At 36.6% G+C, this 23,166-nt stretch overlaps 1 protein-coding gene across 1 annotated transcript in view; it reads right to left on the minus strand.

Moving 5' to 3' along the window:
- Positions 1-18,293: 18,293 nt before the first annotated feature.
- Positions 18,294-23,166, minus strand: part of LOC107588299 (leucine-rich repeat transmembrane protein FLRT2-like) — a 7,435-nt gene continuing 2,562 nt past the window's right edge. Inside the window, exon 2 of the mRNA XM_016276336.1 lies at positions 18,294-20,814. Coding sequence (XP_016131822.1) covers positions 18,393-20,381 — 1,989 coding nt within the window. The 5' untranslated portion in view covers positions 20,382-20,814 and the 3' untranslated portion in view covers positions 18,294-18,392. The remainder of the gene's footprint in view (positions 20,815-23,166) is intronic.

Here is a 23,166-nt window from a genome sequence, read left to right on the forward strand (position 1 = left end):
CTTGTAGTTATTTAAATCTAATAATAATTTAAATAATATAATAAATACAAATTTTATACACGCATCCATCCTTCCAATTTAATAAGATTTTACAAGAAAATATTTTAGAATTTTAAAACTATTATTTTAAATCTTATGAAGGCTTATTCTCATGCTCACCAAAACAATAATATTGTGAAATATTGCTATTTGAAATAACGTTTTTTCTATTTTAATGTATTGTTAAAGGGATAGTTAACACAAAAATGAAAATTCCAAACCAGACAGTTGCTGCTAGCCATTGGCAATAGTATTTTTTCTATACTATGGAAGTCAATGGTTATCATCAACTCTTTGGTTACCAACATTCTTCAAAATGTCTTCTTTTGTGAAGATATTTCAACAGAAGAAAGAAACTCATACAGGTTTGGAACAACTTGAGGGTGAGTCATTTTTATTTTTGGGTGAACAATCATTTGAAGTGCTATTTATTTCTGCGATCGCAAAGCTAACACATTTCTTATTCTTATCAACATTGAAAACAGTTGTGCTGCTTGATATTTTTGTGGAAACACTTTTTTTGTACATGATATTATGATGTGATATAATGCTTTGGTTTGAAACAATTTTTTGTAACATTATAAAAGTCTTTACTGTCACTTTTGATCAAATTAATGCATCCTTTCTAGATTAAATTATTAATTTCTTTCAGAAAAAAAAGTTGTCGACATAACTGAAGTATTCTGTTGAAGTATTCTTTCTTGTCTGCATAATTGGTTACAAAAAATCAGCCAATATATTCTTACGTTTTAACATTGTGGTGTTAAATGGCTGCACTTTACTTTTCAGTGTAAATGTGTTTTATGTAAAGGCAAACATCAGAGAAATTCATCATTATGTTTCCCAGTACAAACCGTTCTGTACTGGGAAACATAATGATGAATTTCTCTGATGTTTGCCTTTACATAAAACACCAGAGAAATTCATCATTATGTTTCCCAGTACAAACCGTTCTGTACTTGGACATAAGCCAGCAACTTTGAAAGCTAAATAGGAAAATTGAAGACAAGTTGCGGTTTTTATTTGAGCAACAGTAAAAATTCCTTGTAAGATTCCCATCACCCTTTGCTTTTTGTGTCCCAGTCATACCACCCCCACTTTGATGGCGACTGTATGATATTACAATAGCACTCAGCTAATTGGAACTCATCTAGCTGCTCCATTTTGCAGAAGATTAGCTGCTGATACCTTAAGGCATAGTCAGACTAGTTTCTAGGATTATTGAATGGTACTCGGTAGAGTTCCTGTGGTCTTATGACAATCCTTTTAATTAAGGTTTAAAATCGCATGATCTGTGTGTTGCCTGCTCTCATAATGGTATTATATTATTTCTTGTATCCTGCCTTAATATGTTTATGTCTGTAAATAGAGGCTTCCCTTTGCCTTTTCAAAAGTGAGTCTAAAGTTTGTTTTTAGCTGCATGCCCTTTCCGTCTCTCAGCAGAAAAGGGCATCGTGCATCAGAGAGCAGAATTGGGCCATGCCATAACAATGCTTTAATTTAAAAGATTTGTGTACTTGCCATGCCTAGAGAGACAACCTATGAATCTTCACCTCGCCATTTAGTATAGACACGGCTGGTGGCAGGAGGTTCGCATTCTCATTCAGCTCAGAAGTGAACGAAGATCCCTCTAGTGCCAATCGATACGGTACAGGAATCTGATAAACACGCGCGTCTTGCTGAAAACCCCGGTCTGGCAAGTTACATTAAATAATGAGAGGACTCATTATTTCCAGAGGGAAATTAGGGGGCTCTTTGATGGATGGCATATTTCAATATCTGCGTGAATTATTGTGCAGCTGGAACATAAAGCAGTCATTTGACTCCTTAGAGTGGTTGGAGGCACAGAATCAATCACCTGTTTTTTCACACAAAATTAAGAACCTCAGGTGCTCTTGCATTCTTTTAGAGGTGTCGGAGCAAATGAGAGTCGTAATGGCATTTACCTGGCTGAAATTTGCTATTGATAACAGAGTAAATGAGGTATTTGTCTGCTAAAATGTTTCTGACGTGATTGTGGAGAAAAGATGTGACACGTGTGAGTGGAATGTCATTGGAATGGCCTTTGTGAATGTTGAAATGCTGAAAGTTTAAATGCTGAACTTTGTGACTTTTTACATCTCCCGTTATATAAGACGGCTCTATCAAAAATGTATGAATAATATATTACAACATATGGGTTCTCCTTGCCACTCTAATTACGTGGAATTTAATATTGTTCCATGCATTACCAAGAAGTTAGAATAGCCCTTTCATTTGATCCCACTGATGAATGAAAAATATGGAGAAAAACATGCAAAGGAGGACATACCACCAAGAGAGTGTCTTACACATGAGAGAGTGTCTCACAGATTTGAAAAGCTTAGTCTGTTTGCATAATTTATATTATTTACAGTATGGCAAGAAATCAAAGGAATCTAATTTACTTTTTTTTAACTAATACTTTTTAGTACTTTTTTCAGTCTTTTGAATGGTGAATATATGTATTATTAATGGGAGTACATTTTGTTTCACTTTGCTAGGCTTTGTGTTTTATTAGTTTAATTTTGCATTTCATAAAAGGTGCCTGAAACCATGATACTTGCTCTCTAGTTTATGTCTCGCTGCCAATACACCATGACAAATGTAATCCATTTGTTGTCACCGCAAACCTGTTTCTTTTTTTTCTTCTTTCCAATATACACTCTACGCTATACTCTTAGTCCAGTAGAAATTCGGTAATGACATCGGTAATGATAAAGAAATAGCACTTTTGCCTTTGCCTTTCTAAAATGAGCCCTCAAAGACAGCAGGCTATGTAGCCATTGTTCGATCACCTGTTGAAGGTACCTCTAAGCAATATTACATATCAATTCCGCTAAGAGTGGCATACAATTTGTAAGGGGGAGACTCCAGGGAAATTAACTCAGAGATGACAGTTCACAAGACCAAGTTCTGAAAGCAAAAGTCAATTTTGCAGCCTGCTAGTATAATTATATGCCACCATCTTTGATGGAGGAAGATATTTGCACTTAATTTCCTGAGAACGAATGTCCAGGGTGGAATATTCATATATCCTAGATATATCAGATTTAGCAAATAATAATAAAATACTAATAACACCAAATAAGAAAGCAAGAAAAAATACTTTTCAATATTCTGGCCGTAATTACAAATGCAACTTTGTGAAAGACCATGCTTTGCACAACCCATGTTTTGCTTTTTAAGACTCTGAATACATTTCATTTGGCTTTTATGTGATTATGATATGCTTGAGGCTGGGATTTGCCATGCAATTTTAATATGCTGTACTTGTCGGATAGCTAGATGTTGGTTGTATAGTAAGCATTCAGATAAATGTATAAGAGGGAGCCCATGTCTTAAAAGAAGCCGTGTCCCTCAAGTGTTGAATCTTTGCAATGAATAGGCTTTAATCTCTCATGGCTGAGTGCTTGAGTGTGTGGTGTAATTCAATGCTGCTGGCACACATTTGGTTCTGTGAATCATATCTCGAAGCAATCGCGTAAGAACTGCAAATACGTTCACAATATATAATCAACGCCCCAAGCTACTCAAATGCTGTTGTGACCCAATGTGTCACTCAAACATACAAACTTTAACTTTTATTGCTATTATAGATTGTTTCATTTCCTGTGCGACCTCCAGGGGTACGTCTCTCTTTCTTTCCTTTTATGGTTTATCCTCCCTGCCACTTATTCATGTGGGGAACGTTGTTCCAGTTTCACCCGCAGATCTCGCTAGAACGTGTTGCTTATTTTCCTACCGATGGGTTTGAGAACTATGATAAATGTTTGGATTTAATCACAAGCTTTCATCAAATATTCAGTTTTATTCAGACCTTTGGAAACAAACACAACCACTGAAAAAAAAAAAAAAAGATTCTGTGTCTGAGCTTTTTATATTGAGAGCATAATGAAGTTCAGTTTTTTCACCCTCTTGATTTAAACAGGCTCATTTCTGTCAGCTGTAGATGGCTTATCCTATCTGTTCTGTTCGGATACTTGCCACACGACAATCATTTCTCGCAAAATCAAACACAGCTGCACAAAGCCGAGATAAGACGAGTGGCCAAAAAGTGTCACACAGGCAAATGTTCCACATGAAACAAAACCTTAACTGCCCTTTATCCTGTGCTGATGTGCAAGCCAAAGATTATTCTGAATGCAGTGTGTAACGCTTTTCGTGGCGCGAGTGCAACCCTCCCTCTCAAACAGTGAATAACAGAAATGAGCGAGAAGGGAGTGCACTGTTTCTAGATTTGGACCAGTGACCAGAAGATTAGACTCGCTCAAGAGACAGTGTCAACAAGGAGAAAGGCAATGGCGACAACACTGGCTGCGTTAGAAACAGGTAAGATGTATTTGGGGGGGAAAAAATAATGAATACAAATAAAATAAAGCATTGAAATTTAAAACAACATCACAACATGACACAAAAGAAAAGTAATGGCAAAAATCAAAAATAAAGACTCGTTCCAAACAAATTTAATTTTACCTTATTGTGACCGCTTATATATTTTTAGATTTCCTATTTAGTTTTGTGACTATTATTGATTGTTTACCTCTTTTTTTTTTTTTTTTACCTATTTAGATTCAAAAGTGAAAGCGAAACGGCCCTAACCCTAACCCTAACATGTGGCCAAGTATGGTGACCCATACTCAGAATTAGTGCTCTGCATTTTACCCATCCAAAGTGTACACACACACAGCAGTGAACACACACACACCGTGAACACACACCCGGAGCAGTGGGCAGCCATTTATGCTGCGGCGCCCAGGGAGCAGTTGGGGGTTCGGTGCCTTGCTCAAGGGCACCTCAGTCATGGTATTGAAGGTGGGAGAGAGCGCTGTACATTCACTCCCCCCACCTACAATCCCTGTCGGTTTGAGACTCGAACCCACAACCTTTGGGTTATGAATCCGACTCTCTAACCATTAGGCCACTCCCCCCCGTGAGCTAGTACAGTTAATTGACCCTTACTTGGCTAATATGTGTATAACATTTATTTTCATCTATTTATTCAATTTGCTTCTAATTGGCTTTTTGAATTTTGAAATTGAATTTGAATACAATCCTTCCAAATTATAACCCTTTGAAACACCTTTGTCACCCTTGTTTTCCAGAAATATATATATATAACCAAATAATTCGATGAAATAAAATACAGTAGAATTTAAAAAGGAAAAAACAACAATAGAAAAATTAAAATCACAACAAATCAAATTAACTGCTCACAATAGCAGACTCGATGTGAATTAGGATTCCACTAAATCTCAGTTCCAGTTCACTGCTGCTTACACGAGATCCTTCTTCCGCAATAGAATTTCTGAGCAACGTTCAGTCAGAAAGGGAGGATAACATACACACAATCCTACCATTCGGTTGATTCCTTGAGCCACAAAGCTCGATCCTTATATGGGCATGGCTCGCCAGTTCCTGCATGCAATGACGGCTGTAACACCAAGCAGGGACAGTTCAAGTTCAAAATCTTCCTCAGAAATCGGTTAATGTCCAGGAAACGTGCAGCATCTGACTCAGGAAATGATGAAAAAAAGTAGAAAATAGAAAGAAAACAAGAAAGGACAGAAAAAAGGGGGAAAAGAAAAGACCCAGCCAAGAGAATTCGATTTTTTTCAGTTATGAAATTTTCAGAAAGGCAAACTTCAACTTCAGGCCTTGTATCTTCCCCGTAGCATTCACGCTAGAATTCACCCGTGGTCATTGACTAATGACGTTCAATCCACACTTTTATCTCAAAATCTTATTTATCATGTATTTATCTGATACAACTGTTAGTTTGTTCGTTCAAATTCTATTTTTTTTCTCTTCTTTTTCAGGATCGCATCAGCTGCTTCTCTCTCGGACAAAAAAACATTGCATCATCTCTGTCCCGGCTCCACCCGTTAGGGCGGTGCTAACTTTCCACTCGTCTAATTAGACCAATCTTCATCTTATTAAATTAAATAACTTTTCTAAATGAGTTTTAATTTAACTTTATACACTTCCTTTTTTCTCTTTACAGATATTAACAAAATAGAATAGTGTTTTGCACAATCATGAATGTTGTAGTTTTTTTTCCCCCAGCAACAGGGTTTCTAGTAATCTGGGTTACAAGTGTCTGGCAGCAGTTTACTTGGATTAGGAATTATAATTTTTTAGCAATATTGTATCCATTTGTAATCTTGACAATTTGTTTTAGATCAACCCATGTTAAAATTTGAAGAGATAGTTCACCCACAAATTATTTTCTGAAATTCTGTCATCATTTACTCAAAGCTTGTGTCTTTCCAAACATACATGACTTATTTTCTTCTGTGGAACATATAGATATTTTGAAAAACATATTTTTTCCATACATTGAAAGTCAGTGTTGTTGTTTTGGACCCCACTGATTTTCATGATCCACAGAATAAAATAAGTCATACAGATATGGAACGACATGAGGGCTTTATTTTGAAGTAAACTACTCCTTTAAATTAATATTGTTCTGATTATTTTAACATGCACACTACCGTTCAAGAGTTTGGGGTTAGTAAGATTGATTGATTGATTTGTTTGTTTGGTTATGGAAATACATTAATACTTTTATTCAGCAAAGATGCATTAAAGTGACCAAAAGTGAGAGTAAAGCCATTTATTATGTTACCAAAGATTTCGATTTCAAATAAATGCTGTTCTTTTGAAGCTTCTATTCATGAAGGAATCATGGGGAAAACCTTTGGAAGATAAAAATATTAAGATAACAAAAATATTAAGCAGCACAACTGTTTTCAACATCGACAACATTGATGATAATAAGAAATGTTTCTTTAGCATATTAGAATGATTTCTAAAGGATCATGTGACACTGAAGACTAGAGTAATGATGCAGAAAATTCAGCTTTGCATCACAGAAATAACTTTTGAACGGTGGTGTACTTTTCGTGTTTTTAGACTGTGCAGCCATTATTCAGGGCACAGTGGTGACAGTTAAGCACTGCAGATGTTGATTGCAGCGCATTAGTTTATTTCCTAGTCTTCTATAACCCTAGGGAGAGACAACAAACCTAACATCCCACCCAAACAAACCCCAGAGGGGCCGGTCAGCTACCACACACAACATCACCAATTTACTGCTTAACGTCTCCTGATACAGGCGAGGAGTTCCTGAGGAAAGCAAACATTACACAAACGAGGTGTTTTGGAGCAATCCACTGCAAATGTATTTGCAGACTAACCACCGTGGAATTCATAATGGCACAACTGTCGCTCTCAAGCCCAAGATACATGATAAACAAACATCTAGCTAGCAAACATCGACTATGATGTTAGATGCAAACACATAATGTGTGCACCCTTACTTTTTAAAAACATGTATATATTTTTATATATATTTTAGTTCAGATAAACTATTGCCTACCTAACATCTATTTTTCATGATGAATAAAACCAACTCATCATCTGATTGTCCTAACTGGAGCTCAAAATGGAAAAAAAAAAAAACAAGCTGAGGATTTATAGTCTACAAGAAAATATCATTTATTTTGTGTAATGAATCCATCTGAATTTTACTGTGAAATTGCACTCTGAGTTTGCTGAGATGAGGGACTGGCACTACTGTAAAACATAACTTTTTTTTAAAGCAATGTGACAGGCTGCATATGCATTTTTTATATCACACAGCTGAGCTCAGATGTGGCTGTTCTTCTGTTCCTGTAGGCCCTGTAAGCGGTAATCCGATTGGGAAGATTACACAAACATATTTCTCAACCTTCCATTTAAAGTGAACACACCTAACATCTATTTTTCATGATGAATAAAACCAACTCATCATCTGATTGTCCTAACTGGAGCTCAAAATGAAAAAAAAAAAAAAAACAAGTATAGTCTACAAGAAAATATCATTTATTTTGTGTAATGAATCCATCTGAATTTTACTGTGAAATTGCACTCTGAGTTTGCTGAGATGAGGGACTGGCACTACTGTAAAACATAACTTTTTTTTTTAAAGCAATGTGACAGGCTGCATATGCATTTTTTATATCACACAGCTGAGCTCAGATGTGGCTGTTCTTCTGTTCCTGTAGGCCCTGTAAGCGGTAATCCGATTGGGAAGATTACACAAACATATTTCTCAACCTTCCATTTAAAGTGAACACACACAGCTGAGCACCGCATCCCTGTCTAGAAAATACTGTGATATTTCTTTCGCTCGTAACATCTAATATTTTCTGTGAAAAATTCATGGAAGGTTAGCTTAGTATTACAGTTGTTCTTTTTGTTGCCCAGAGCCACATGCACAAACATGAGCTGTGTCTACCCTGTTTTGTTACTGAATCCTGTTTTAAAGTTGCACACGTGTCCCCAAGACGTATTTGGACACATTTTGTATGCCTAATCCACTCTTAAATTGGTTCAGTTATTAAGCTTGTCCATTTTATTACCATAACTAAAAATGATGCACCCTCTAAATGTAACTCTTAATGCAACTAATAGTATTGTTTGTGGTATTTTTCCCTGCTGTCCACAACAAGAACAGAGACTCTAAAAAGTTACTAAGCCTGTAAGGGAAAAGTGTCCAATGTTTATTGTTGCTGATGTTCATTTAATGAGTTTTTTTCTTTGCTTTTGTACAAATAAACACTTTTTCCTACTTTGTTGGTTTAGTCACAGCACCTGATAAATAAATATGTATATATTTTTTTTATCTCTGCAAACAAATGCTTCACATGCATACTATTTATTTATTTATTTTTTATTTTATTATTATTATTTTTTATTTATTTTATTATATTTATTTTGTTAGTGGATTAATCAAACCTGAAATTATTCAAATAATCGTATAATTAATTGGACTAACTAAAACTGAGATATAATTAGATACTGAAAAATAATTTATTTTATATATATATACACACACACTATACTAATAATACTTTTAATAACGATAGATAGATAGATAGATAGATAGATAGATAGATAGATAGATAGATAGATAGATACGTATTTATTTATAAAATGTTAAGTGTTACACAGACATGATTCATTCATTTCACTAATTCTTTTGTGTATTTTTTTCTTCAGTTTCTGCGCTTTAAGCACCACTGATTACAGACTGTTGTAACTGATTGTTACCATTTGCTTCAAGACTGGCCGCAGTGCAACAGTTGTGGACTTGTCTGTGATCAACTAATCATGAGCTTTGATTGCACAGCAGAGACTTATAAAATGTTAAGTGTTACACAGACATGATTCATTCATTTCACTAATTCTTTTGTGTATTTTTTTTCTTCAGTTTCTGCGCTTTAAGCACCACTGATTGCAGACTGTTGTAACTGATTGTTACCATTTGCTTCAAGACTGGCCGCAGTGCAACAGTTGTGGACTTGTCTGTGATCAACTAATCATGAGCTTTGATTGCACAGCAGAGACTATTATTTGCACTCTCTCTTTCTCGCTCTCTCCATATCAAGTTCTGTTTTTCCTCTAGCCTTCCTTTCTCCCTCACTTTACATTTAAGTCACACTTCCTCCCAGTTTAATTCTTCCCAAGCAGTTTGGGTGCTGAGTTTCAATCAATTCCCATTATTTAGATTAATCCCCCAGCTTTCTTAATTCAGTATAGTTGTGGTTTAAAATTGTGGGTTTAAAGCTATCCTTGAATCCACTTGAAGTGGCGTATATTTCAGCTTCAGTGTACTCAACTGCTCATGTTATTGGTGACTCTCCTAAGGAAATGGTTTGTTGAGTCACAACAAATTGAGTCACTCACACTGAGAGCAAGTGGGAAAAAACACTACAGAAAATCTTCAAGGTGCAGTGTGTAACAGAATTACAATCTGTTTATGTCAGCAGCTCAAAATAACATTGGTTCAGCTAATGGAAACTTAAAAAAAAAATTACTTCCTTTTGGTCCACTAGTGGTACAAAATTACACACTGCACCAATTATGTCATCAAATCTTGATAGATATCATGACTACACATTATGGGTGCAAAAAACCTCTTTCTATTTTGATGAATATTTAAAGCATCTGTGTATTCTGATTGCACTCTTCTGGGGAATCCTGTGATAGCCGAGCAGCTGACCTCAGGATGAATGGAAATGTTAATGAATAGATTTCTTCAGGTGTTACAGATATCCTTGTAAAGTCCAGGTTGAACTTGGACTTGATCTAGTTCAGTTCGGTCCACAAAATATTAAAGGAGTCTAGCTGCATCTTATTTCAAAGGCTATGCTCTCCAGAGGTCACATTTGTTGACTCCACACATTATTGAGGATGTTTCATTTCAGAAAAGTAACTAGAAAATTGACTGTTATCCCTTGTGAGGTTTAAATATTGCAATTTAGAAAGTAATGGTTACTTTCTGAAATGAGGTGGCCTTAGTGACGTACAGTATGCAGCCGACAAAAGTGATCTTAGGAGGGTGCAGTCTTTGAAATGAGACAGAGTGTTTGTTAAATATTGTCTTATCAGTTCTACCGATTTTATCTTGATTGAAAAAAATTAATATAATGGACACCTTGATTCTAAAAATTGTTGCTTTGTCAGCTGAGCTCAGTTTAGGTACCTTATACAGAGATAATTTTTGATGCTTAATAATTGCAGTATTATACGAGTGTATTTGACATTTCATAAATTCATTAACAAAGCATCAGTTATTTTCATGGTTTATCATAGTTGTGTATAAGAGATGTAAAAGTACTTTTTTTTATCTGTCACAAGTTGGCATTGTTTACAAAATCCTAACAAGATGCAATCTCAAAATTTGGAAACATGGCAACCTTTCACTTTAGTGGGGTAATTTAACTCCCTGTGTACTTGAGTTCTCATAAATAGAGTGTCTGCCCTCTGAGGAGTAACTGTAATAACATGGATAGGGGCCAGTGGGCAGGGGAATGGAATCTTGGGGTCAGGGGTGGGTTGGTTTCTGGGATTGTCAGCTTGGAGCATCTGTCACAAGTTGGCATTGTTTACAAAATCCTAACAAGATGCAATCTCAAAATTTGGAAACATGGCAACCCTTCACTTTAGTGGGGTAATTTAACTCCCTGTGTACTTGAGTTCTCATAAATAGAGTGTCTGCCCTCTGAGGAGTAACTGTAATAACATGGATAGGGGCCAGTGGGCAGGGGAATGGAATCTTGGGGTCAGGGGTGGGTTGGTTTCTGGGATTGTCAGCTTGGAGCTTCACATTTTCTTCATTTAATGCTGATTTGATTCAAATAACTTCTTAGACATATCCTTATGGGTTTCTCATTATAACCATTAGCATTTACAGAATTGGGTGTGGGCTTTCATTACAGATCAGTAAAGCCTAGTCATAAAAAAGCAATCTGCCTTTGCTATATCAGGTCATAGAAAAAAGTGAAAAAAGAAGGACATTGTTAGTTTACAGATACCATAGCTTTTATTTTGGTCCTGGTGATGTAGAAATGATAATATGACATTATTAGAATCATTTTGTGCATCTTTTATTATTTTGCCAATAATAGATTATTATTATTTTTATTTAGCTTAGAATATTATTTAGATATATTATTCAGTTTTATATTAGTTATTAGTATTACATATTTGTATATTTATTTATTTATACTGTATATATTTATATTAGTAATAATTAAATTTTGTATATAAGTGTATGTGTATTTATATTTTTTACTAAAAGCAATTATATATATATATATATATATATATATAATTAATGACTAATATTTTCTAAAATTCTATATATTAATTGTAATATTTTTTTAGTAAATTAAGTAATAAAAGCTGTATAAATTGATTAAAATCATATTACTCTCTGCCTTGTTTATAGTGCGTCTCTCTCAGTTGATTTATTTTCAGGTAAATATGCACACAATAGTTTTCTCCTTAATTCCTGTATGTGTTTGCTTGTTTAGATGTTTCAGGAGGTAAAAAAAAAAAATATATATATATCCAGGATGTCTTGGCATTACAGACTCTAGATTCATTGCACACTTCTAAACTACTGTATATCCAAAACTATAAAGCAGAAGTTTGTGCAATGATAACCAGAGAAGACACCATAGTCACACTGTTCTACTACAGGAAACATAATCGAACATCTTTCAATAGATTTTTTGCTACTGCCCTGGAGAAGATAAATAAGATAATTATATGTGAGCTCTGGGCAAATGGATGAACACATCCCGCTGCTGCTAGGCTGCCTGCAGTTCTATTGTAGTCACAATACACTACATCAGCTTTCATTGCTTGATTATTGTGTTCAGGCAAGAATTTGTAACATAAATTGTTGGAAAGATTTTGTGTCTAATATTTGCCTCGCAAGCCAGTTAGAGGGAAATGTAATTATTGATAATTGCACAAGGAATTTTTTTTCTCCACTGCTGCCCATAAAAGATGAAATATGAGAATCTGCACACGAGTTCATGCATGAGCCTTATAGTCATGCATGTTTGAGTTTATACAGCAGGTCATACAGGCAAAAGAGACCCATCATCCCCAGCAATAACATGGCAGATAAGCATTAGATCAATCAAAACATTTGTAATTTTCTTGCAGATCTATCAAAGAGGGTTGTCTAATGAAGAGAGCAAGTGCTGTGTGGTGCACATTAGGAGAAAATCAGTCCAGCTATTCATCCAGGTGATGCTCTGCCTGGAGGCAAGTACACACCCCTGTTGCATAATTTAGTTGGTGCTCTTAGACATCATTATTTGTAACTCAGATTCTGAAAGATCAAGAATGTCCAACAAATTCTCCTTTGATTTGGTCATTATTTCACATGTGAAATGTCATTTCCATAGCAAACCTAAAAGTTGTAAAACAGCAGTACTTTTTCACATTTTATGCTAAAATAACATTTGAATTTGTAACCACATTTCAAATGAGATTATGGAACTCACAGTTGACTTGTTATTACTCGGGATCATGCAGCAAATACCAGTTCATTCTGTTCATATCGGCTCTTAAACAAAAGCTTAATCCTTTGAGTAATTGGAAACTCAATTTTACACAACCAAATCATGGTGTTATTTGAAACGCCCACATTGCTAAACAATAAATTGTTTTATTTGGGCTCATTAATATCTCACTGTTGCTAATTTATTGTTTTGTAAATGCTGAAAGCTCTTAAAGACTCTTAAAATCCCTGTGGTGTTTTGATGCCTTGCTTTTTGAGTTTTACTGTTTTCACATAATCGGCTCCCATTCAGCACTACCATATGGACAGATCTCCCCTTAGTTTTGTTTTTCAGCTTTGTGTTTTTGGTAACCTTTTACAATAAGGTTAATTTCGTTAACATTAGTTAATGCATTAAGTATCATAAACTAAAAATAAACACTAATCTAGGTTACTATGTATGTGTGTATATATTAATGACTCCGTATATAAAGTATACTGCTGTTCATTGTTATTTCCCAGCCATTCATAATACATTTATGTTAATTCATACAACATTTCATTGTTTTTTACAATTATATGTATTATGCACATATAGTTTATACATATGTACATATATATATTATGTGGTGTTCTATGTAGAAATGAACATTATCCTAATAAATTTAATAATTGTGCTTAATTTAATAAGAATAATACATATAATGCTTATTCATTATTATCTAATGCTTATTTAATAAATGTTGGGTTGTTTGTCCATGATAGCTAATGGTGTAATTCAGGGTAACAATTTGAAACTTCCTTCCTTCCTTCCTTCATTGAGAATTCACTTCACTTTTTAATGGTTTATGGGAATGGTTGATACAGTATGTGTGTAGAATATGTGGGTTTGAATATGGCTTCCCATGTTATTAGAAGCAAGCAATGGATTTCATGACCCCATGTGAATCAGATGTAATGATCAGAGGTCAGGAAACCAGCAATCATGGCAATAAGTGTGAAAGCTGTCAATATTAGCACATCCTGCTGTTGAAAACCTGTTTTAATGATCACTTCTTTTTAACCTTGCTTTTTATTCACAAGCTGTACTGCAGACACAAATCCTTACTGCAAAAGTATGACACTAATCAAAGTCACTGCGACTTGTGAAGCGGATAGACAACATTTATGGAGTGTATTTTGGTTCCTCAAGCTCTTTTGATGCTGCACAGCTTTGGACAATAGGGTAGGTGGGTAATTTGTTCAGATGACTTGGTTTCCACTATCGGCTCGCGTTACGCTGTGTTTATTCAATTCATTCCTACACACCATTCCAACTGTTTCTTTCAACTTAGGGTGCAGCTCAGGCCCATTGTGACAGATCAGGTCTGCTAGAACCCTCCGGCATGCTGAAATTAATATCCCAGGCTGCCACCCACGTCCGTCTGCCATCACAGCGTCCCTCAATCCATGTTCATGCCTGTCTCAATGAGATCATGTTGGTTAATGACCTCGATTACACCAGAGGTCATAAACTTTTTTAAGGAATATTCTGGGTTGAATACCAGTTAAGCTCAAATGACAGCATTTGGGGCATAATGTTGATTAACACAAAAAATTAATTTGGCCTGTCGTATTTTTTTCCAAAAAAAAAAAACATCCAGGCCATTTTCAATTTATAAAGTAGAAAAATTAGGCACTTACATAAATAATACACAAGTTTTAATAAATTAACATTTAAAGTTGTTAAAGTGTTTTCATGACTTTTACAGACATTTTAGGGTTTTAGCCATTACTTTGTTCTTTACATCTTGTGGGTATACTTTGGAAACCATGAGAATGTTTACATTTACAGATTGATATTTCCTATTTTTTTTTTTTTTTTTTTTAAAACAAAAATCACCCACGTTATGCCACAAGTGCTGTCAAATCATCTTAACCCCTTAGCATTCCTGTACAATTTGCCTAAAACACCTCAAAAAGGCATACCCAAAGTAAATTGAATGCTGTTCTTGAACCATTTGGAGTATATGCATGGTTTTGGTCTCTTTGAAAGGTGACACTCTGAGGTTTGTTGAACAGAAGAAAACCTCAGAAGAAAGGCATACCCAAAGTAAATTGAATGCTGTTCTTGAACCATTTGGAGGCATCTTTGAAAGGTGACACTCTGAGGTTTGTTGAACAGAAGAAAACCTCAGAATCACTGTAAGTCTTAATTGTATTGAGTAATAGAACTTTGAACACACTGACAAAGGAAAAAAAGCATTCTGCCTACATTATTATTATTATTATTACATTTTTTTGTAAACAGATGCCTGCAGATGACTATAGCTGGGAGCTATTAGCTGGAAGACAATGGGATCACAACATGAAGCCTTGTTGGCAGTCTGACAAAGACACTGATTGTACTTGTTGTGTTGATTGTATCTTAAAATCGAATCACAAGAATCTCAGCTTTCCAAAGATATGTGACATGTTTAGCTTTTTTTCCACCAGCCTGCGGTAAAGAGAGTAGCTTTCTGAGATGGGTGTATGGACACTGGCAATAATAATGGAATTGCTGTATGAATTGATTGTAATGAAGCGTGCAGTCAGATGGTTCTCTCCAATATTTATTTATGATTACAAATGGTTGCTGCTCTGAACTCAGCGACTGAACTCATAAAGCAGTCCGGCACTCCTGGCCTTTCCCTAGGTCTCTGCGGTGGGACAGCAAGAGGTAAAGAATGATGGTTTATTCTGGCTCATTTAGAGTTGACCACACAGCTGGAGGGCTCAGATGTACCGATTTAATGGCTAATTACTGTCTCACACACACACTGCCTGATGGGAGTGAAAGGTCATGCTGAGGAGCTCCGGGTGTGAGTTTATTGTGTTATTTATGTATGTAAATTATTAGCCACAAAACTGCAGTACTCAGATACTGTGAAGCCAAACTAATGATGCAATCCATAAAAAAAAATAACCTAGTTCTATCCATATATGATGTAATTGTAGATCCTTAAAGAAAGAAAGAAAGAAAGAAAGAAAGAAAGAAAGAAATAATAAAAGAAATAATAACCGATATCCATGATTATCCATGAATATCGAGGGGAAAAAATTGTTCCAAGACGCTTGATATTATTTTGTCGGTAACACTGTAGGATGAGCTTCATTTTGTTAACATTGGTAATTGCATGGCTCTCTGGAATACTTGAATTTGATTGGTCAATTGCAGTATTCAGGGGTCGGATATTTCCAAATATTTATTGTTGTCTATGGCGATGCTGTAACTGAAACCAATGCTACGTTCACGTCTGTCATATCACACCACGGACTCACTCTCGCTTGTTTTGTACAAACACAACTATCAGCTTCTAGTGTCTAAATAGTAGTAAAAATGACCTCAGAGGACTTCAGAATTAATATTACTGTAACATTGTTGAAGTGTTCGTCTTGTTGCTAAAATTGTTTTGTACATTGTAATAGCCATTTTTTTCCCTTAGTGGAAGCTTTTTGGATAATACACAGTTCAAATAATAAAATAATTTAAAATTAAAATACAATTTAAAAAAATATAACTCTTGGTATCATGAACAAACAATGAACAACACTTTTGGCATTTCAAGTTGTATAAATTTACATTTAATCCTGCCTAATTCCTGTTAAAAACTGCAAAGCTGCTTTGCTACAATCTGTATTGTATAAAGCGCTATACAAATAAAGGTGACTTGACTTGACTTTAATGTATAAATAATATGAATTAACTATGAGCATATATTTATAAATTAACATTTGTCCTTTATTTGATAAATGTTATAAATTCTTGTTTATTGTTAGTTCATAATTAATACATTAACTTATCCTAACAAAGTTAACCTTGTAAAAGCTATCTGTTGTTTTGATAAAACGATGTTTAGTGATCAATCACACGCATCACCCTTTGACCGCTGAGCCAATCATTTTGTGAATTATGGGTAATAGTAAATCGCTTCATGCATACATTTCATAAATGTTATAAGCACTTAAACCATGATATAAAGAGGCAGAACTGCATGAATAGCATCATACGTTCATGTAGAATGGTTCGGATGTGGAAAACGGGCCAGATCAGGCAAAGAATTATCATAAAACTGGTCAGTGGTGGTATTAAATCTAGAGCCTTGTTTATTGCTTTGCTATGGCTCATTGACACCTGCTCAGAGCTCTGAGAAGATCTCATTTCAAAGCCATAATAAAGCTGCTATCTTCACTTGCTGCTGGGGAGTGTACTGGGTGTGCAGCTAAGACAGGGAAACAAATAACAAAGTTACAAATTCTGCCTAACTGCATTGTTAATTTGAGCAAAATGTCAAAATAGTTGTAGGGCACATGTAGGTATCAAAAGGACATGATAGTTCTGATTAGTAAAACCCTAATTCCAGCTTTTAACAATTAAGTTGAATAGTGTTTTTAGCATACAGGCACATGTAATGTTCCCTTAACGTTAATGCATGGTTTTCAATTGGATGTTTTTGTGTGTGTGTGTGTGTGTTTTAGAACCAGTTCCTACTGTTCAAAGAACATTATTTTTAGGTGTTTAACTATAAAGTAACAATGAAACCAGCTCTTTAAAAACCCTCTTGCTGGTTTTAGTTATTCTCCCTATGATTTAAATGTGTAAAAGCCCTAAAGTCAGTCGATTAAAGTGGACCTGTAACATGTTGACTTAACTGTATTCATAAAGACCTTCTCTCTAACTAAAATTAATGCAGTACACAAGCAAATGCCAGACATGTAGCCTCTGTATCTCCTCTAGCTTGAATGCAATTCTTATGCAAATGTTGAATAACAGCATTAAATACTGTTTAGATATTCTATGGTGAAGTTATGTTGCTCATCAAAGCAGATCTGCTGCAGTGTAAGAGAACAGTTAGGACATGTTATATCTCTGTACAGGAGGACAGCGAAGGAAATCAGCTCTGATGCTGAATTTCCTAATATAATTCCAGTCCTGCATCAACCAAGGTTTGTTTTCAGCTGTTTGGCAGGAAGTGTATGCATTCAGTCCTTGTGAACTGAGCTGTTAAGTAAAGATGTGAGATGCTGGATCAAAGAGAATAGCTTGAGGTCTCAAATTAATAGTGGTGATGAGAACAGACGCCACCTTGTGGTGCTAGTGAGAACTGCTCGCTCTTCTTCACTCCTCTTTAAACAGACACACACTCTTTCCATTCACTTCACTTCCTACTTTTAACTCACAAATATATATTGTAAAAAAAATTAAATAAAAAACGGGGCACTTGACATTGATTTGTGCTTAAAGATTGCTGATTGCTAAGATCCACTTACTATATCTTCATGAGCTTGGATTGTAGTAATAAAACATAGAAACTAAATAAATCATAAATCATTTTAGTTTTACTAAGCGATAAAAAAGGAAGGCGATATTGTTCAGAATATAAATTACATATTGTACAGTCTGTCTTTTGAAATACAGTGCGTTTAAGAGTCAGATCTAAATACAAAGGACATTATCAGTTTAAAATCATCATTTATGGCATGTATCAGACTCTGGAACACTGTTTTTGCAGTACGCTGTGCTATTGTTTCTCCTTTGAGAGTCACTGAATCCAACACCCCCATTAGGGGTGTAAATCGGTTGAATGCAAAAGTCCCCCTTGAGCAGCTGTTCGTTATTCAAAGTAACTATTTGAAAACTAGTTTCAGTCATTTCCAGAATAGAGTTATCCTTTTTAGTTCCTGCTTCACAATAGTCATCTTTTCTTTTGCCCCGACTGTATTTCCATTTTGATGAATCTGACCTTCCCTTCTTGTGCATGTGCCAGCAGAATATGCTCAACAGGACCACCAGGACCACAAGCACCGCCCCGCCAATCAGGCCAGCCAGTAGGAAAGGCGAGCTGGTGTCATGCTGGGTCGCTTGCTCGGGCCCAGTGGCATTATCACCGGAGTGAAAGGAAGCAGACTTTGTCGTCACCTCTGAGCAAATTGTATCGTCTCCCGGGTGGTAATGATTGAACACATCCAGCGGATCCACACAAATACGATAAGTGGACTTCGGCTCCAGGTTTGTCAGTGTGATTCCCTCACGTTCACCCTGCACTAGCGACTCCTGCATGGGGCCGGTTATCAAACTGTGACCCTGCTTGACCCAGGTCACCTTATAGGCCGTGACGGTGAACGTCGATACCCATCTTACCTGAATGCACGAACCGTTTAGCACCGCAAAGGAAACTCGCAGTGATTCCTGCATCGGGCCGACTGGGTCGTTTGTCCTCTGCTCCCCATCTTTGCTTGCAGTCGGCGATGGAAGCGTGAGACGTGGAGGGTTAGGTGTTGGCTGGGAGTGTGCGGGTGTGAAAACCGTTTGAGTGGCTGACTCAGCAGTGGAGGAAGAGAGCAGTGTGGGCTGTGGGACTGTGGCAGTGCTGTTAGGACACTGGATGAGCTCCAGGGTTAGCTCTCTGATTACCATGCCACGTACCCTCTCTGGTTTCTGGCACATGAAGCCACGGACATTGAGGGTAGCTGGCAGGGACTTTAACCACAATATGACCCATTTAATGTTGCAGTCACAGAGCCAAAGGTTGTTTCGAACAGTGAGCTGTCTCAGACCATGGAGGCCGTCAAAGATCCCCTGTGTGAGAGACTGCAGCTGGTTGTTTGAAATATCCAGTCTCTCCAAGCGATGGAGGCCATGAAAGGCTGTCAAAGGAATCTCATTCATTTGATTATCCTGCAAGTTAAGCTTGACTAGAAACTCGGCTGGCAGATTAGGAGGAGGAAAAGTAAGGGAGTTACGTGCCAACGACAATGTTTTGAGATTAACAAGGGTCTGGAGAGCCCCGGGGGCAATGCCCTCATCCATGAGCAAGTTCCCGTCCAGGAGGAGGAGCTCGAGGCCCGTCACGTTCTCGAATGCATCCTCGGCTATAAATGCAATGCGGTTCTCGTCCAGTCGCAGCTCTCTCAGCTCCTCGGGGAGCCCGATGGGGACGCTGCTCAGGTGGTTCTTGGTAAGGAAAAGGGTCTTGAGACTGATAGCCTCCCTGAAGGCCCCCTCCTCAACACCTACAGTGGAGATGGAGTTGTCATCCAAATAGAGCTCCTCCAGGCGTAGCAGCTGTGCGAGGGCGGCCCGGGACACCATCTGAATGTTATTCTCCTGCAGGTGGAGCACCCGCACATTTTTGGGAAGATTGACAGGGAATTCATCAAGCTGGTTGCCATAGAGATACACCGTCTCCACAGAGGCAACGTTGTGCATTTCCAGAGGAAATCCAGCATTGTTGATTTGATTGTTGTGGAGGTAGAGGGTCTTATAACCCTCTCCTAGCCCCAGAGGCACTGACGTTAGACTCCTCTCATTACAGTAAACAAAGGTCCTGTCACAGCGGCACTCCTCCGGACAGGTTGTGGCCCAGGAGAAATGCATGTGAAGACCCAGAAGTATCGGTATCCATGGGCTGATCAAAGTAGGCAGGTCTTTATTCCACATTCGGATCTGTACCTCCATTTTGTAAAACTTTGCAAACTTTTTGACAACAACAACAACAGTGCAGGTAATTAAAAAGGGAGAAAAAAATCTAATAAAATCCACCACTCTGAAGTTCTTAGCGGATCTTGAAGCTCTCCTCGGTGGAGAGTATGCAATGTTGAAGTTGCTGGGTAATCCTCCTGTAATTGCCTGTCCTAAGCTCCCCAACACAAGAGCAATAGTCTCATTAACTTTTGTGACTCCCTCTCATCCCTCCGTCCATGCTTGGGCTGGAAATGATAGCAGAGCTCATCACATTGTCACTCTGAGTTTAGGGAGGGACGATTTCAAAGTGTGAGGGCCAGAGCATCAAGCATGGAGGACTCATCGAAGATGACCTCCTCTCTCGTCACAGCTGGACGATTCTCGTAAGGCACAACCTTCCTCACAAGTAGCATTTTGAGCCACTTACCTATGTAAACAGAAAATAAAAATAGATGAGATGTTATTTCAATGTCAAAACTTTTAGTATCTGGATGTTTATATATATATATTTATATATATATATATATATATATATTTATTTGTATTTTTTTTACAGAAAAAAAAAAGTCTGTATATCATAACAATATGCGGTTTTAATATCAGCCAAGTGAAATCAGTTTACTATAGCGGTCCTTTGCATTAACTGATACAAAAGCAGTAATAATCCACTTGAATTTACAGTGTTTTTACCATACCTAACCTGCTTACTTGTGGCAAAATTACTGTAACAGATTCAAGTGGATTATTGCAACAGCACTATAATGAAAGACATTGTTTAAATCTTTGCTGTTCAATAAAGAGTTATTCTACTAGGAGAACTATTCTGCTTCTAAGTATCTAATATAGTGCATTATCTTCACTGTAGGCTGTTTACAGTTGCCAAGTAACATGGCAACTTACTGCATTAATAATAATATCGAATGTGTAAACATGGCTCATTCAATCATAATTTAGATTTGATCTGTCTGTTTTCAAAAAATGGATTTTTATTTATTTTACATATTAAGAAAAAGATAAATAAATAGAAAAAAGAAAGAAAGAAAGAGCAGCAAGCAATAAAGCAGGACACTGCTCCACACTTGCTCTCCGTGAGGAGAGAGTGGTGACTGGTGACATCAGCATCTCTGCGCTCTCAGACTTGTAAAGGGCACTGAGGTGTTTAATCTGTCAAATGCCACGATGATGGACAGGTCTGTTCTCCAATGCTCTGGCACAGAGTTCTCCTCTCAGTAATAATGATTCTGACCTGGGAACAGTGAGAACTGCTGTATTAAATCACTGTGGAGTGCATGAGTTTGAACGGGAAAGAAACACAGCCCTGTCCATGATACAGAACTTATGATAGTCAATAAGACACTGGCAACTCTCTGAATCCTCTCATGAGATCCATCTGCCATTTTAGCAGCTGTCTCCTTCATGCACAGACGTTTAGCCAGATCAATTAAGGGTTGTATCATTGGACATTTTACATGGTAGAGAATAAAGGTTACAAGTTATGTAATCATGCCAGGTTACAAGACGTAATGAATGTCAGCCTGATGGCCTGAATATTGGATGTGCAGATTTCACAAATTAATTTTGTTGTAGCCATTTTGAATATCATCTTTGCATCTTAATATCCCAGTCTTCATCAAGGCATCACATGGCCTCACCTATTCCTCACCATCTATTAACTGTCTGCAGTTTGTTTACTGTATTTTGTAGTATTGTTCTTTACTGCTTTTGCACTATATTGTTTAGTGTATATTGTATTGTCTACGGTCTCATGTACATTGCATAACTGTACCTACTGTGCAATTTCCACTGGCCTAGCTGTATGGATATACAAATTATATTCTATTCTCAAAGTGTGTATTTCTTTGTAAGAAAATAGTGCTTTTATAGTCTGTTGCTGAATATCTCAGCAGAGGAAAAATGATCTGGCAGGATTTTTTTTCTTTCTTATGTTATTGTATATTGGGATTGAACAAACCAAGGTCCAGTATAGTAGAGAAGGCCGTTTTTTCACTCCAGCATTTACTTATTAGTTGGCTACATTGATCCAGGAGTTCAGTTGTCATTATACAATGGCGTTCAGGTGTTGTTCATTGAATTTCTTTTAGAAAACGGCTCAAGTGCAGAGAGCACACAGCTGATTTGAGCAGTGGAGTGGTTATGCACACATGGAAAATCACACATGGAAGTGCTTGACATCTCACTGCTATAAACACACTTCTGACATGTTCTGTTTTACCCCTTTCTTTTCGTATTTGTGAGAGAATTTGTGTTTGACCACTCTATAAAACTATTGTAGTATTTATTTATTTATTTATACTACATTAAAAACCCGCACACTGGTTAAACGTAAGGTAGCCTACCCTATAAGTTAACAATTATATTAGATTTATGAAAAAATCTGTCATTTTACTGTAAAAACTGTGTCGTTTTGTTTTGTTTTTGGAAGTGAAAAGTATGAATATGAATATGTGCATCTGGGGTAGGTTACGCTGAGGCTGAGCACTGTCTATGCATGTTTATTAGACACGCTTTATATTGAGGCCAATTTTGTTGAACTTTAAAATATCATGTGGCTTTCTATTTTTCCACCTTTTTATTTGTGTGCTCAGTACAGCAGATTTTAGTAGTCAATGTAGACTGATATATTAGTAAGTAAATGACATACAATACAGTCAAAAACCGCACAAATATAAGGCACCAAATACCATCCCGTATACCTAAAATATTCAGCGAATTTAAGGCAACCACTATTTCCTTGGTGTGTGTGTGTGTGTGTGTGTGT

The sequence above is a fragment of the Sinocyclocheilus grahami genome, unplaced genomic scaffold, assembly GCF_001515645.1.
Source record: "Sinocyclocheilus grahami isolate Dianchi unplaced genomic scaffold, SAMN03320097.WGS_v1.1 scaffold101.1, whole genome shotgun sequence".
In the NCBI taxonomy this organism is placed as follows: Eukaryota; Metazoa; Chordata; class Actinopteri; order Cypriniformes; family Cyprinidae; genus Sinocyclocheilus; species Sinocyclocheilus grahami.